This window comes from Ptychodera flava, chromosome 5, assembly GCF_041260155.1.
Source record: "Ptychodera flava strain L36383 chromosome 5, AS_Pfla_20210202, whole genome shotgun sequence".
Lineage (NCBI taxonomy): Eukaryota > Metazoa > Hemichordata > Enteropneusta > Ptychoderidae > Ptychodera > Ptychodera flava.
In genome coordinates, this window is record NC_091932.1 from 38234113 (window position 1) to 38251273 (window position 17161).

The 17161-nt window shown below is 36.5% G+C and overlaps 1 protein-coding gene across 1 annotated transcript; it reads right to left on the reverse strand.

The window, feature by feature from the left end:
* Positions 1–1497: 1497 nt before the first annotated feature.
* On the reverse strand, positions 1498–16818 carry LOC139133700 (apicoplast pyruvate carrier 1-like). The gene is made up of 11 exons (XM_070700463.1): positions 16728–16818; positions 16337–16404; positions 15308–15429; positions 7359–7485; positions 6881–7017; positions 6603–6723; positions 5048–5239; positions 3662–3784; positions 3029–3183; positions 2460–2614; positions 1498–1959 (listed from the first exon to the last, which is right to left on the reverse strand). The coding sequence occupies exons 1-11, from the start codon at positions 16816–16818 to the stop codon at positions 1889–1891; spliced, it is 1362 nt and encodes a 453-aa protein (XP_070556564.1). The 3' UTR covers positions 1498–1888.
* Between the last annotated feature and the right edge of the window lie 343 nt (positions 16819–17161).

Here is a 17161-nt window from a genome sequence, read left to right on the forward strand (position 1 = left end):
TTCACCACGGGAGCTTTTATTTACAATGAGGTGTGGGCTGGAGGAGGGGGGGGGGGTTATATTCGGAAAACCTGTCCTGAGGAAGGTCATACTCTGAATATATCTTCTGTGATAGGGTCAACGTTGCAGTGAAATTTTACAATTTTTAAAAGTGAACGAAAATTCTCAATGTTCTAACTCACCGGCGAAAACTAGGACAGAAATATGAACAATGAGAGAATTGTCAATATCTGAAGGCAAATTAAACTTTACAGTCCACAACTTTATTTTCACTAATTTCACTTGACGTTGTCAGCACTCTGCCTTAAGAACAATGAGTTAAAGAAGTGATATATCTTAGGGTTTAGTGGCAAATGGCAGTTTGCATTTTCGTCGCTTATGTCAATTACAAATCAAAAGTACACTTGTTGATAGAACCTGCAACATTTAAACCGTAGTTGAATTGCCCCAAAGTAAATGAATAAACGAAATAAATACTGGCTATGCATACTTTATCGATAAATGTTTCATAACTAGCTTCATCAGTTTGCCTAGCAACATGAACATGTCTGTCAAGCAAATTCCGCTGTTACATGGGAAGGATGAGGTTTGCTTACAAAAGCGAAATTATTTTTGCTGATTTTCGGGAAACGCCATTGTGATCGATGGCAGCACACGAGTGTCCTCCTCCTGTTTAGGAACAGGATACAGATATGAAATGGAATCAAGCTTTACTCAATATGTGTTGTTTTTTTTCAAAATCAACGGATAAGTTACAGAGTTATACATAACCCGCACACAGCACATCTTGGAGTAATAGTATATGCTAGATGTCCGAAATTAAGAAGTGGTATGCAACTTTTACCAAGTAGATTAAATCCGTCGTTTTTGTGAATGGGTCTGCTGTAAATGATCCGGTACCAAACTATTCTCAAGTGTTGTTTTAAGGTAAGGTATCGCATTGATACTGCATAGTCACATATATTTTAGCATGAGTTCAACATTATCGAAGTGATTTCGAACTTACTATAATGTCTGTGTACTCGTTTCCACAAGCAGGGGTAAGTCCCATTGAACTACTGAACTACATTAAATGTCGTGGTATTCCAGTGGAGGACATAATGTTTGATTTTGCAAAGCTGATAAGCCCTATCGAAATCCTTAGCTATGTTCCTTTGTCCGTGGGAAAACATTGATGACTGATGGTTTACGATGCGTCGTGCTTCTTTTAAATAAACAAACGTTGTAATCTTTGTCCATCAGAAATAAAATGCTGCATAAACATTTAAAATCCACGACACTGCTCATGTATCTGCAAAAAGTGCAGTTTTTCATTCAGACAACTTAAATGACCAAACCATAGTGCGCAAGTTTGGAATTATGACCTTAAAGAGACCATTTGGGTTTCGTCATAAACCACAACCACAGAACAGCAAGTCGTGCCATACACAACTTTATAATTACCACGCTCAAGTTTGACAATCCTGTGATGGTTAATGATTGACACCGATACAGTAATTGACGGACAGGCTTTACTAACATATTTAAAAAATCTTAACACAGTTTTAGTTTTCTTAAGATAAAACAATTGATTTAACTCGCACCTTTACTTAAGAAATAACGGGTGATTTCTAGTAGTAGATATCCATGTTTCTTAAATGATGCACTTTGTGATTCATGCAGTTGTATTGTTGATTTGTAAGTATTTCGAAGAGTGCTTAAGTTTAAACCGGCCAGTTTTCAATTGCCGGTTCTGTTTATGAAATCAAATGCTCGGTTTCAGGCGAGCTAAGCCCGAATTGCAACTACAATCCGGTTCACTGAAAATAAACATAAAAAATATTGATCCGTCCATATAAAACAATGGTTGTGTGAAATCTATTGTTGATGTCCAGGGCCATACGTGTTCCTATGGTGGTACCTCTCGTGTAACTCTTCTGACTGGCCTCCCAATATCGAAGATAAAGGTGAGTATACCACCTGTTGAAGAAAATGAGCAGCTGCTATTACATTTACATTCACAAGTTAACCAGATTGAACATGTTCAATTAAGAGTTTGTTGAACAGATATTTTCAGTGCTGTAGACCATGGTATGTCTGGTTTTCTGGCAAATTCAAATGTGAAAAATTGCAATATTTAACTTTTACTATAACTTGAAATGCTGTAGTCAAACTTCGTTGGTCACCTATTATGCTTTAAGATGGGCAGCCACCTGTCTATTCAAGATTTTAACAGCAGAGAGAGAGAGAGAGAGAAAGAGAGAGAGAGAGAGAGAGAGAGAGAGAGAGAGAGAGAGAGAGAGAGAGAGAGAGAGAGAGAGAGAGAGAGAGAGAGAGAATGAAAGAGAGAGAGATTGAGAGAGAGACAGACAGACAGACAGACAGCGACGTTTTTATATTGATGATATATTTTTGGTGGTACAGCTTCCTTAAACAGAGTTGTTTATGGCTGTATTATACACATTCGCACAGATACGTACCACCTAGAGAACACGCTGCACAAAAGTAGAAGGTACCAATCCATCCAACTTGTTTAGAAAGAATATTAATGTACAGTGTTCCTAATATTGTCGAAACCGTGACCGAAGTATACAATAAACCATAGATTTCTCCTGCGTACTCTTCACCGAAGGACCTGCAGTGTATTAATCAAATATGTCATCTTTTCACAGAAAGGGCAGGTAACGAAGCACATCAATGAAGTGCCATTTGTAACGTGCAATTACAAATGCCAATTGTAACTCCATATTATAATAATTGCAATCTGTGGGTAGGTTCCTCAACAGACGTTAAAAGATTCTCCTCGTGGCCATCATCAATAAGAGGTATGTAAGTAAAGACTTCATGAATTACGAGTAATGTCAAGTGAATAGAGATCAGTGGTAATTAGGACATATGCAGGCAAATCGCCTCAACTGTCCGTAATTTACTGCGCAGATGCAAAATTGTTTGTCAGATGAACCTTGACTCATAAACATTTTTCATCGTTATGCACATGCATCCTAAACCTGTTCAATTCTAAAAGTTATTACATTGACATATCACGTACCTTGCAGTGGCCATCGGAAATAGAGAAAAGATTCCGGAGAAACAAAAGAATATGGCAAAGATCCAGATGGTAAACATCACTTTTCCAGTCTCTTGAGTGAGTATGAGTGTTAACATGAATACCACATTACATGTACTTAATCCCAGCATTGCACACTGTGAGTAGAGATATTTGTTAATTACATTAATCTGACGATATAAAGGATTTTACATGCATTTACATCGATACATTTTCAAAAGGATTCTCCCTTCTTCCCATCCAACACTCTCACAGACACGACAGCACGAATTGGAACCTTCTTATACTAACACGATTGGAACTAATTCGGGATAATTAGATGGTGAAGTAATGTCGCTTTAATCTAATAAGTAAGTTTATCTGCTTTTCGTTTTTAACAATACACTTGTTTCCAGGAGTAATTAGTAATATTGCAACATTTAGCTTTAGGGCACCTAACACTTTTGAGAAATTTTAAAAAATTAACGATTCAATTTTCCCAAATTAGTTCGGATCGTGTTACATGTATGCGTGTATACCATTCAGTATCTAGTTTTGACATCACGATATGTTCTGAAATAGAATACAGACACTGTATTCATCCAAGTAGATAACAGATCTTTGGTGTATACTTACACGGAAAGAAAATTTGTCGCCAAGGTAACCCCAAAATATACGACCGAGACAGTCAAACACCGAAGCCAGTGATCCAACAAGAGCTAAGTAGTGATCATCGAAGATGACGTTTTGACCAAACACCTGGAATTCGATAGAAAACGAAGAACAAAAAAGATATATTCGTGATATTCTATCAGATGTAAAGGTAAGAGATTGTGACTAGTAGCCCTGCAAGTGAACAGGATGCCCATATGTATTTGATAAAATAGTGGCCTGACCTAAAACCCAATCGCTACATCGTCTATTCTTCATTGGTTTGTGGATTGAGACACGTACAAGTCTTACACAACCTTGACATTAATTCGTAATGAAGCACTACGGATATCAAAAACCACAACAGGAGGACATTGGGGTTCAGATAATAATTTTCACATTATTGAACTCTTTGTGTACCCGTAAACATGTAACAAACCTATCAAAGTTTACGTTTCTCATATTTACAACTTTTTTCGCCTAGCATTGTTTTTGTGGTTACCGTTTTAGTAGTTTCGCTAATGTGCCGTATTTTTTGATGTCAGCATTTTTGTATAATTGTCTATGGTCCACTTTTAGTTTCTCATCCCAGGGTATTTTTAACAATTATTACAAGAGTGATTACTCCGAAATTGCAGTTGATCTCCATGATGCTTTTAATGTAGATAGTTATGTCGCAGACGCTTCTCTACAGTGGCCTTATAGAGTAATGGAATGGACAACGGAATATAACACATTGCAGTGTGTACTATAGTAGTAGTACTGTTACTAGTAGTTGGTATTGAAATCCACCTAGGCGATTGGTTCTTTGAGGACGAACATTGTGATCGTGCTGATTAATTAACTGCAATCTCCATCGCTAATGCTGAAATAGAGAATAATATAACTCAAAATTTAAGCAGTGGACTCATATTAATGCTTAAACAAACAGGGTTTACATATCATCCGCGCTGGCCGTCTTCTGCCAAATCAGTTGAAATTGAGATTCGAGGCCAAAGAAGGAAAGCGGCAATGATTGTGATTATTTCAATATGACCAGATGACTCGATATCTGATAATGCGGTTGATAAAGTCGGATATCTGGCCCACAGAAAGAGTGTCCTCATCGAGTGTTATAACTTTAAACATTTTGTCTCATAAGTACTGTTGCAGGCAGGAGACAACGTACGTTAGCCTTAAATCTTCATGTTACCTATATTGAGCCACTCCTTGACTCTTTCCTTTCAATTTTCAAACATTTCTCCAATTTTTCTCACCTAGCTATCTACCAGCCTGTTACAGATTAATGAAAGTGTTACTCAGATGCAAAGGGAATAATAAAGTTTGCAAAGACTTCAGTTATAGTTTACAATAGAAGGATAACAAACTTACTTTGTAAAGCGGAGATATCAATTGCTTGGTTACTGAGCTGAAAAGTAACGTAAACCACATTATCCAGAATACTCTCTCGCGAATCGCCAAACTCGGTTTCAAATTATCCTCGCTGATGTCTTTCTCTTTGCTTTTCTCTTCGGACAGTATATATTGCTCTTCATGTTGAAGTTCCGGGTGTATTGAAACGCTCTTATGGGGAAATATGAATGACGAATGTCAGAATGAAAAAATATTTTCAAAGTTTATCGATAGTGATACCGTTAAGACGTTCAAGTACCGTGCTCAAAGATCATATTTTGATGCAAAAATCGATGACAGACATGTAAACAGATTGATTTGAAATACTGTATTGGAATTGAACGATCTTATTTAAGTTGTTTGATGATCACATCATAATGAATGGACGCCCTAGACGTAGAGCAATAACAGTCGCTGTCAAATGACATCAGTTTTGTTTGCTAATTATAATCGACGAAATTGCGAAACGGCGAAATGGTCAAATGAAGGAGCAAAGAAACTGAAAAAAGACATTCATACATTAATAAAGAATAAAGAAACTGCAATAGAAAGAAACTGACAGGAGCAGTTTGAGACATTGTGCGATAGTCAGGCGTACCCAAGGCGGCAAATTTGGAACTGATTGTCCATGCAGATTTATGCAAAGGTTCGACGTTGATGTCGAATTTTAAAAGTGAAAGAAACTGACAGGAGCAGTTTGAGACATTGTGCGGTAGTCAGGCGTATCCAAGGCGCAACCTGACAGTCTCGTGCAAGTGCTATCAGGCTTTGACCAGGAGATTTGGTTTGGCATTACAGACTAGGAGCCGCCTCCCCCTCCCTGCCGGCAGTGAACACCGTCGTGACATGGGGTGCAAGATTTCGGTGTAATATGAAATCCATTATTGCCATTTTTCTTTTGTCGGTCAAAGTTTGCATGTTTCCCTAAGAAAGACAAATTTAAACTTGTCTGAAATAATATAATAAGACGAAAATTAAAGCTAAACATTCTTAACCGCCTACAGTACAGTTAATTTTAGTTTTTTTTGCTCATACAGGATCGAAAATCAATTCATATACATGAAATATAATATAAGCATTCAATAATCTAAACTTATGATATCAACAAATTAGATACATATCACTTCGCATAGCATTGTCGGGAGACATGCAGGTAGGGAACTAGCCAGAGTCTCGTTTAAACAGAAATTGGCTATAAAATCTCTACCCGGCAAGGTGCTCTATATTCAAGATGGCGTTCAATATTATTGAAGTTCTACTTATATTATAAGGGACGACGTTGGTTATTGACATTGTATAAAGAATAGTTTTGCTTTAATTTCTCAGTTTACACCTTTTTTATTCGTCATTTCGCTATTTCGCCGTTACGTGGTTTTGTCGATTATAATTAGCCGCTTTCTGTCTTCAAACCACTGGTCTTGAAGGATAGTCTCAACAAGCATGTGATTATATTTCACACAATGTACGAAGTTGCATTATTTCTACACTAAATGGATTTGATAAATCTACCAAAATTTCAACAATTTATTCTTACCTCATCAACTTTAGGGTCGCCCATTAGAATTACTCCTATGAGCTGGAGAACGATATAGCAAGCTCCCATTATTAAAAAACATGTTGGTGTTCTGTCTAATATTTCTTCTTGATCAAAATATCTACCAGCAATTAAGAATGGTATGTTATTTGGAACATGCAATATTGTATAAAATAATCGTTCTCAATCGACTTTGGAAGTATTTTTAGAACATAAAAGCTTACAAAAGTTCGTTTTTGTATAAGGAAAAGTAGATTTGCACCTCATGCGTGACTTACTTGTGTGAACGTGTTCCTTTTGGCTGCAGATTATTTGGATTTATTAAGGCTGTCTGTATTTGATTGAATATAAGAATGCCAACGCTGACTCCTGCGATTAGTGAACCGCTAACAACAGATTTGTTATTCGGGAACCACTGAAAGAAAAAAGCGTAATAGTATAATGTATTCATATTTTCGTGAGGAAAAAAACAGCTGGGTCACTATTTAATATCATAGTAGTCCGATAGTAGTCCGCGGGTGTTTTTCAATTGCTTGTACATGTAATTGTTCTACTGGAACTTCGAGGTGGCCGACCTTGTCCAAACTCAAGGTCTCGAACTCAGCTCAATTTTTAAACTAATAGAAAAAATGAGTATTACTGTTTTTCACTCAGTAATTGGGATACCGTACACTGGCAAGAGCTTTCAAATGTGTTGATATGGTTGCGTTAACGTTCCTTCATTCGAGATACAAAGGCGCCATCATCATATCTTACCTTCATTCCACAGGCGAGTATTGCCCCATAACCCAATGCATTACCTATTCCATTTAATATTCCGTATGTGACAATTACCAGGTAAAATGAATGTTTGATGCTGAAATAGGTGAGGATGATGCCAGCACTGTAATTGTAGAAATTTACACAATGTTTTAATTTGAATATAAAGACATGAGCTACGGTCATAGACGACGGAAGTAATTGTCCAGCCAAATGCAACAACCAGGCCAATTTGTCCAGCCAAATGCAACAACCAGGCCAATTTGTCCAGCCAAATGCAACAACCAGGCCAATTTGTCCAGCCAAATGCAACAACCAGGCCAATTTGTCCAGCCAAATGCAACAACCAGGCCAATTTGTCCAGCCAAATGCAAAAACCAGGGGATAACGGTTCTAATGGAATAAACAGATGTGAACATAGAACAATCAGATATCTGTCAGATCATTGTATGTAGCAGGTTCCATCAACTTTCTAATTATAAAACACCTATTATAAAACTTCATTTAATTTGCAAATGTGCTGCTATTAGCTTGACTCTGCTCAATTCTTCATGGAACAGTTAGATATCCAGCAGATCAACATCTGTAGTACGTTTCATCAAATTTGCTGCACTTATTTCGGAGTTGTATGACTAATTACAAACTTCATAAGATATGCAAATGAATCATTAACTTCACACTACAATCATTAACTTCACACTGCACAGTGCTTCACGTGACAATGCGATATTTATCAGATCAATATCTGTAGCAGGTTTCACTTTATTTGGTGCCATGATTTTAGAATTATATCACTCATTTAAAAAGTCTTAAAATATGCAAAATGAACTCATGATTAACTTGTAACTATTAAATGATTAACAATACAGTCAGATATCTGTCGGATCAGTACATGCAGCAGATTTCATCAAATGTGGTGCAGCTCTTTCGGAGCTATATGGCCAATTACAAATCTTCATTTAATATGCAAATGAGCTATTTATTAAATTGAAACTGCTCAGTGCTTCACGTGACAACTTCATATTTATCAGATCAATATCTGTAGCAGGTTTCAACGAATGTAGTGCAATAATATCAGAGTTATATTACTCATGAAAAAGTTCATTAAATGAACCATAAAGTAACCCTAAACTACTAAATGCTTTACAACACTGTCAGATCTCTGTCGGATCAGTATCTGCAGCACATTTCATCATATTTGATGCCGTTATTCAGAGTTATATGACTAAAATTAAATCTTCATTAAATATGCAAAGAGCGTTTATTAACTTGACGCTGCCCAATGCTTCTCAGTACAGTTAGATATCTATCAGATCAATATTTTTGTAGCAGGTATCATCAAATTTGGTGCACGAATTTCGGAGTTATATCTTTAATTACAGAAGTTTATTAAATATACAATTGAGCAGATTGACATGACATTGACATTGACATGACACTCACAGTATCATCAAAAAGGTTTTGAGATTGTCATCTGTAAAAAAATTATGATATGTCATAACTTCATTAATATGCAAGCCACACTAACCAAAATCTAATCAGTTGTTGCAATTAGCATATAGTACCTCTCTACTAAGTCTGACTTGAATCCGTTAAGCTTTTTTTGAGTTATCGTGTAAACAGAGACAGGCTAACACACACACACACACACACTGTAAAGTTAAGTGTTAAAGGATAGAACACCAATTAAACGCCTTTTGTAACACTTTTTGAACGCGTCTAGACGTTCAGAAATTTAACACTACGTGTTCAACCAATGTTCAATTTTTTAACACACGTGTGCAGATTTTGAACACTATGTGTTCATCAGACATTATATTGAACACCATGTGTTCCATATCTGAACACACGTTGCACATGAAATGCGTTCAAAAAATTGAACGCATTTACGCGTTCAAAGGGCTGTAACACTTTTTGAACGCATGGACGCCGTTCAACGATAAGTGTGTTAAAGGTTAGAACACATGATATGCACTTGTTGAACACCTTTAATTTTGCGCGTTCATGGGGTGTTCAAGCCTGGAAATAACAAAACAGACCACTTATATTCAGTAAAATTATTTTATTTAAAAATACAAAAAAAATCCTTTAGTAAAATACAATTATTTAGCGTCAATTGGGCACATAAACACCGTTGGTGTTTTCCTCTGACAAACTTTACAAAGTGGCCATATGGCCACTTTGTAAAGTTTGTCAGAGGAAAACACCAACGCTAATTAACACCTTCCTATCAAAACATAAACAAAAGAAATCCCCATAAACACTGTAGGTCGTTTTCAAACAATATGAACAAAGTAGTGACAAAACAGGTTTTACTTATTGTGGATTACGTTATATGTTCATACTTGCAAAAACGTACGAAAACATCTGTTTGAAAAAGCTAAACATTTGGCTTACTTGAATATATCACATTTTGATAATTCCTTATGTCTTAAAAATGTCTGAAATGTCTTTAATGTCTCAAAAATACAATTTTGGGTATTTCATCATAACTTGTACATATATGATTAGGAAAATCCCCGGAAACCTGTACTCCAAATATTAAATGAATCGTACTGGCCGTTTTGAAGAAAACGCTTGCGATGTAAACATTTGAGGATGATGCCACACATTCACCTATGATATAAGGTCTACGTCCTTAACAGCAAAGCTAAAATCAGTAACAAACCGAGAACAAAAGACGTCTTGATCTAAAATATAAAATAATCAAAGATTTGGTAGCAGGCTATGATCAACTAAATGTTACTGGCATAAGCCTTCAAAGACGTGAAGTCTCCTTCATCAGATGCCAGGGTGCAATGAAGATTTGAAGCAGAAAGCGACAGAAAATTCAGAGTGGAAATTTCAGAAAATTCCGAAATTTAGAGTGTAAATTTTTTACTGTGAATTTTCTGTGGCTTTCTGCTTTAATTCTTCATTCCACCATTGCATCTGATAAGGGCGACTACAAGTATTTGAAAGCTTATTCTCCAGTAACATTTAGTTAATCGTAGCGTTCTGGACATAGCTCAGATAAATTCAGAACAAAAATACAGAAACTTATCAATTCAGTTACTAACCCTCGAAAGTTCAAATCTACTGTTCTCAAGCTTGTTTCCAGACAGCTATCTGTACACTCATATTCTTCGATTTCTGTACCAATAGCTTCTGTAATAACTCTTCGATTTCACGTTCATCCAACTTTTCACATCCTGAAAATAATGCAACAATAGATAATATGGCGACATGAGACTTCAAATGAAAGACAATTTGGCCTTATTAGGTTAAGGAAAAGGGGTGACTTTTGTATACAGTGCCTCTTTTCGTCAATGTTACAAAATATTGGCTTCTTCGTGTCATCAACTGATGAAAAGTAAAAGCAAAGCCAACTCTCATATGCTAAAACAATATTCTTCGATGTTTAACTAAAGTTTTAAATTTACATGCGATTGTGGTTACTAAAAGACATGTGTTAGCTGTGATTACGCAGCGGTAATGTGGCATATCGATCGCGCTCGGGTCAAGGGTCATCGCTCCAGTGATGACCCTTGACCCGAGTGCGATCGATACCCCATGGCCCAAAACACTGCTGCGTATTCACAGCTAGTGTATGGTCCACCAGCCACTGAAAGAAATAAAGGTTTCTTCACGCAGTTAAGCTTTTTCAAAGTACAATACAATTAATTTCGAAGGATAATAATACAGTGCTTCAAAATCCAATACTTTTAATATTTTGGAGAGAAAACTTACCCTTTCTGGTCTTGCTTTCGCACGATCACGACTTCAGCGTGCGCTTACAAGAAAAATGTCGCAACTTCCGTTTTGATGCATCATGGGATAAGAAAAGGCACCAAACTTGAACACCGAGTGTTAAGAAGTAGAACGCCTCTTGCACGCCGATGTTAAAGTTTATACGTTCATAGTGGTTTTTTGATTTTCTTTTCAAAATTTCAAAATTTCAACCCGTAATAAACGTGTAAAATTATTTTGTATACTTCCTTTTTAGAAAATACATGCTTTCAGCAATTGTAGACCGGAAATATTTTCAACTTATTGTGAAATTCGTTACACCGAAATCCGTGTACGTATGCCGGACAGCGAGGCAGTAGTAAAGTTGTAAAGTAAAAAACACAAAAGATTGTTAATTGTTTCACAGTATTGTAAAATTTCTGTGATGCTGAGTTTTTGAACACTTGAAGGAGATAGTTGTTAACACTACGTGTTCAGGTTTAGAACATCATTGTTAATAATATGAACACTAGTGTTAACAATATGAACACTAGCCGTTCAAATTTGAACACCGACATGTACATTTTGAACGCGTAAAGACGCGTCTAGCGTCCGCTATTTTTACAGTGCACACACAAGAACAAACAGACAGACATCGCAATGACATTAGCTCACGTGTGTGAACACGGACAGTTTGCTTGAGACTATTATGGGTACATTTTTGCTATTATTTTGTAGTTGGGCAATGCCAGTGAATTTGTAGCTATAGAAAACAAAAAGGACAAGAAAAAAGAAAACTGAGTTTGAAGCCAGTGAACATCGTCCGGCATGATAGGCCCTGAATCTCTATACTGAATATATTTACACACAATCTACACTGCACTGTACACGCACGTCTGTAACACACAACCAGATATGAACTGAATGTGCTCACGCGTTTTACGACTGGTTCATTGATAGTTGTACGCTTCACAGAATGTTGGATATCCAGTAAACAGACTAGAAAATTTTAGCATTTACTCAACAAAACAAATTGACCTGCTAATGTGACCCCTGCATGGAAGGAATGACGTGTTATACGCAAATGACTTGTACATATTTTGAGTTTGACAACATTACAAGCTTAGCTTTCAAGCATTGAAATTTACTGCTGATGACTCGACATGTATTGACATTTATCAGACACTACTGGACGCATGAAATAATAAAGTATGACATGAATTACTGCATACTTTTTGACTGTTATGAAGTTGTGTAAAACAATTGTACCTTTGACCTGTCTCATTTTAAAGTGACGAAAACAACGAGCAAGGAGATGTTACGCAACGTTTGCAGACCTCATGGTAATCACTAACCACAACACAAGAACAAAGACAGACATTGTATATTCTGACAGCAGTTCAATTGAGCACACGATGCGGAGTGGCAGACAGACTACTGATAAGACTAGACGTGTATACGGTCTACTGCCAGAGTAACTATCTCTGACGAGGATTTATTGTACTATGTTTTTCAATATTCCTGTCAATAAACCCAATTCATATCAATATAATCGACACCCGTGTGAGGCGTGTAATAAGAACAATCAGATATCTGTTATATCATTATATGTAGCAGGTTTCATCAACTTTCGCACAGTACTCTCAGAGTTAAATCACTAATTACAAAACTTTATTTAATATGTAAATGAGCTAATTATTAACTTGACACACCAAATGCTTCTCAGTACAATCAAATATTTATCCGATCAATAACCGTAGCAAGTATCATCAAATGTAATGCTGTAATTTTGGAGTAATATCACTAATTACAAAGTTCATTAAATATGCAAATGAATCCTTAATTAACTCCACACAACTCAATGCTTTAGACCACAATTAGATATTTGTCAGATCAGTATCTTCAGCAGATTTCATCACATTTGAGGCAGTTATTTCGGAGTTATATGACTAATTATAAAACTTCATAAATATGCAAATGAGCTATTTATTAACTTGAAACTACCCAATGCTTCTAAGTATAATTAGATATACATCAGATCAATATTTGCTGCATGTATCATCAAGTTTGGTGTAGGAATTTGAGAGTTATGTCACTGATAACAAGAGTTCATTAAATATGCAAATGAGTAGATAATTGACATGGCACTCACAGTATAATTATTATGTTCTGAGATTGTCATCAGTGAAAAGTTTCATGAAGTTTTCTGAAGTATTTCTTGATATATGTCTACACTGTCATTACCATCTCCGTAGGGAAACCATTGTACGGAAAAAAATGATATTGCATAACGTCATTAATATGCAAGCCACACTAACCAAAATCTAATCAGTTCTTGCAAGTAGCATATGGTACCTGTCTACCAAATCTGACTTGAATCTTTTCAGGCGTTTTTGAGTTATCGTGTAAACAGACAGACAGACAGACACACACACACACACACACACACACACACACACACACACACACACACGGACAGACAGACAGACATCGCTATGACATTAGCCAACGTGTGAACAACGTAAGCTAAAAATGAGCGGTACATATCTGGTTTGATTTGAAAATTAAAAAATGACCGTCTATAGCGAACTAGTAAAAGTGCTTATTGACTTTCAATAATGTTGTACTATACAATTTCAATATATGTAGCAAGTTTCGTCAACTTTGGTCGATTCAATTTAGGTATATGCCCCTAATTAGAAAAATTCATTAAATATGCAAATTAGGCATTTCTTGAAGTAAAAATGCTTAGTGAATTTCAATAATGTTATATCACAGTATCTTTGACGTACATGGCAAGTTTCATCAACTTTTTCAAGTAGATGTATATCCCTAATTAGACACAGTATCATCAAAGTACATAGCATGTTTCACCAACTTCTAGTCCAGGTATATATCCCTAATAAGGAAAGTTCATTAAATATGCAAATTAGGAATTGGCTTAAGTGAAAATGCTTAATAACTTTCAATAATGTTAAATCATGTATATTCAATGTACATTCAAAGTTTCGCCAATTTTGATCAAGTCAATTCAGACATGTAACCTTAATTAGGAAAGTTCATTTAACATGCAAAGTAGCAATTATCTTTCATCACGTCACCCCTTAATACCTTTCACGACTGATATATCTAGGTGTGATCAACTTTTGTAGCAAATCTCATCAAACTGTGTGCAGTCGTTCAAAAAGTATATCGGTTTTTCTTAAATAATTAATTATGCAAATGAGCAAAAAGTAAGAAGGCCGCACCCATAACCACTAATTAGTTCCTGCCATTAGCAAACTGAATCTATGGACCTGATTTGATTCTGAGCTGATGAGCCGTTTTTGAGATATTGGGCGCACAGACAGACGGACAGACATCGCTGCGACAGTAGCTCACGTGTGTGAACGCGTAAGCTAAAATGTCATAAAATATAAACGAAATCGACGTAGCAGTGTAAGAGGGTCTGATCGTGCATGATATATCGGTGCCGCCGTGCTAATCGGTCACCTATAATATAATTACACTATAATAAATATGGTGGTTTCACTTGGGTTCGAACTCACAACGTACGGTACTTAGTCACCTAGCAGAGAAGCCACAGACAAAACCGCTCGGCCAAATCCCCAATCTCAAAAAGATTGGTTCAATAACCGAGCTAAAATGGCCAGGAGTTTCAGCCTGTCGTGAGGTGTACTTAAGTCGTTTGTTTCAGTACCCAGAACCAAGTAGCGCCTTGCAAAAAGGCTGTGGTTTACAGATTCTATTGATTGCAACACGAAACAGCTGCAAAATGATATCTGCATGAGTGGTGGGCAAAAGTTATCTATTGTTATAGCCGAGGTGCATGCAATCGAATATTTTCATAGGACCGTAGCAGACGAATAGTTACGTTTTATTACGTGATGAAATGTGGCCTTGCTATCAAAGCTTGCTTATTACTCCCAAAGAAGGGAAAGCGGCGCCATTTTTGTGATACAGTGCAGCTGCTTCGAAAGTTATATTTGACCGGCAAATTGTCAATATTTACAACAACTTAAGTATTCGGTAACTAGGGATATTCTCTACCTTATTGGCTGTTTGGAAATAATTACTTAGATAACGAAATTCGGCTGACCTGTTAGTGCAAAGCTTCGAGAGGCTACACGTTATCCCTCTCCCATCTAAGCGTTTAGTTGATATTTTTATTGAATTTCGTAGGAGTGAACTCAATTGAAGTTATAATGTTAGCCGACCGCTTTTCTTAGTGTTAATACCTGTAAGTGATACTGGCAATAGATACTGTCAGGCGAGCTCCGATCTTCCTGTGAAATAGACCACCGAAATACATACAAGATCCAAGCATCGATACATATGCTACAAATATCCATGTTGCCATCTGAAAATGTAAGAAATTGTGGCTTAAACGACTAATACATATATATTAGTTTTTGTTCGAATCTATGGTCATTGCAAAGACTTACATTGCCATTTTCAGTTTTTTAAAGTCTTTGATGTTTATATCTGACCAATGGTCACATTTCCCCGCGATTAATTAAATAAGTCCCAGAGTAATTAAATATGTTCCGCTTATTCAAACACGTTATTCACAATTAAATTGCGTTATCACCATCTACATTATTTTTTCCAACCGTTTATCTGCTTTCCTGCACTTAAAAATCGGAAATTGTAATTACATAGAAAGAATTGGTGTCGAGTATTGTAAAATGAATCTAGTCCTGCAAAGCATATAATCTCTAGAAAGCTGCTGTTATGTGACCAAAATAGTACGTGGCGTAGTTCTTCCGAGCAAAAGGTTGTACAATGTTCTTTCGATCCAGAAGTTATGTTATTGAATAAGAATATCGACAGTGACCCACAATTCTGACAACATGACAATATCAGAACACGAAAAACAAAGAAAATGCAATTTTGAAGCACTCCGGCATTCCTGAAATGTTGCTTATGCGTAATTGTATGGTTGCAATTCGCAAATTCGCACAAATGTGATCTGGAATTGCGTGACCCACATATAAAATAAGAATTCACTACGTGGTATGTAGGAGATGTATAAAGTCAATCACAACAGGAAATTGAAAATAATAATATGACAGTAAAAGAAAACAAAAGTCAATCCAAACATTTGGTCTTGCGTCACCGTTGATTAAGGAGAGACCCTAAGATGAGAACCACAGCGAAAGATATGGCGTAAATAATAAATGAATAGCTACTTAACGTTGACAGACGAACCAGAACTTAGCTAGACGAACCAACAATTGCAATCATAAACAAGACAAACATCTCACCTCGTATGTAAGATCTGTTGGTTTACTCCGTTTTCTAATATACGAGGTCAAGTACGGCGAAATATTTCCTGCATGAATAACAGGGAAAAATAAGTAATTAAAAATCAAGAGTCATATCAATCCATGATATTGAACAGTAATGTCCAAATGGAGTACCTATAAGCAGAAACATACCTACAAATGGAATGATGTCGCGAAAGTTTCATGATATCTTGTCACCTCAAGATTCTCTTGAACACGCTATTTGAGTCATTCTCGCGAGCCAGAGCATAATTTTTACTCCGCTGACCTACGCAAAACTCAACGGGTAGCGCTAAGCTGTTGCCGTAAAGAAGCGCGCGGTTTACGACTATGTATTTGAGTTTGATTATGAATGAAGCATGATACATACCAAACGTATCACCCAGTGTGATATTGACCAATATTCCACCAGCAACCACAGCTATCCCGCGCCATTTGTGACTCGATCCGACTTCGGGCATGGATGATTCTATTATTGGACAGGAAAGATGTATAGTTAGTCTATGGCATTTAGATTGTTCTTAACATATAGTCTACACTATCGTCCGACCTCTCTGTCCTGTTAGAAGGGCCTCTTTGTATTTAAAAGCCATGACATAAGTTACATCTGGCAATATACTGTTAGCTGTGTTCTGTTCTATGCCTTACTGATAGTCGACCTCAGCAGCATATAAGCTTGCCCCGTAGTGTGTGCCTTCCTTGATTGAGAACTGAAGTACTCGATAAATGCGATAAAAATTTCTAAATCACTCTGAAAATTTAGCACGGGTTCATTCCAATTAGGTAGAAACCTCGAATGAAGGA

What these genes read in the sequence shown, in the direction of transcription:
- LOC139133700 (XM_070700463.1), bottom strand. Translation starts at nt 16,818, where the DNA reads ATGCCCGAAGTCGGATCGAGTCACAAATGGCGCGGGATAGCTGTGGTT. An exon ending in CAACAGATCTTACATACGAG is followed by an intron (nt 15,430 to 16,336) that starts GTGAGATGTTTG and finishes TTACATTTTCAG; the next exon opens with ATGGCAACATGGATATTTGT. An exon ending in TTTCCGATGGCCACTGCAAG is followed by an intron (nt 2,615 to 3,028) that starts GTACGTGATATG and finishes AATACACTGCAG; the next exon opens with GTCCTTCGGTGAAGAGTACG.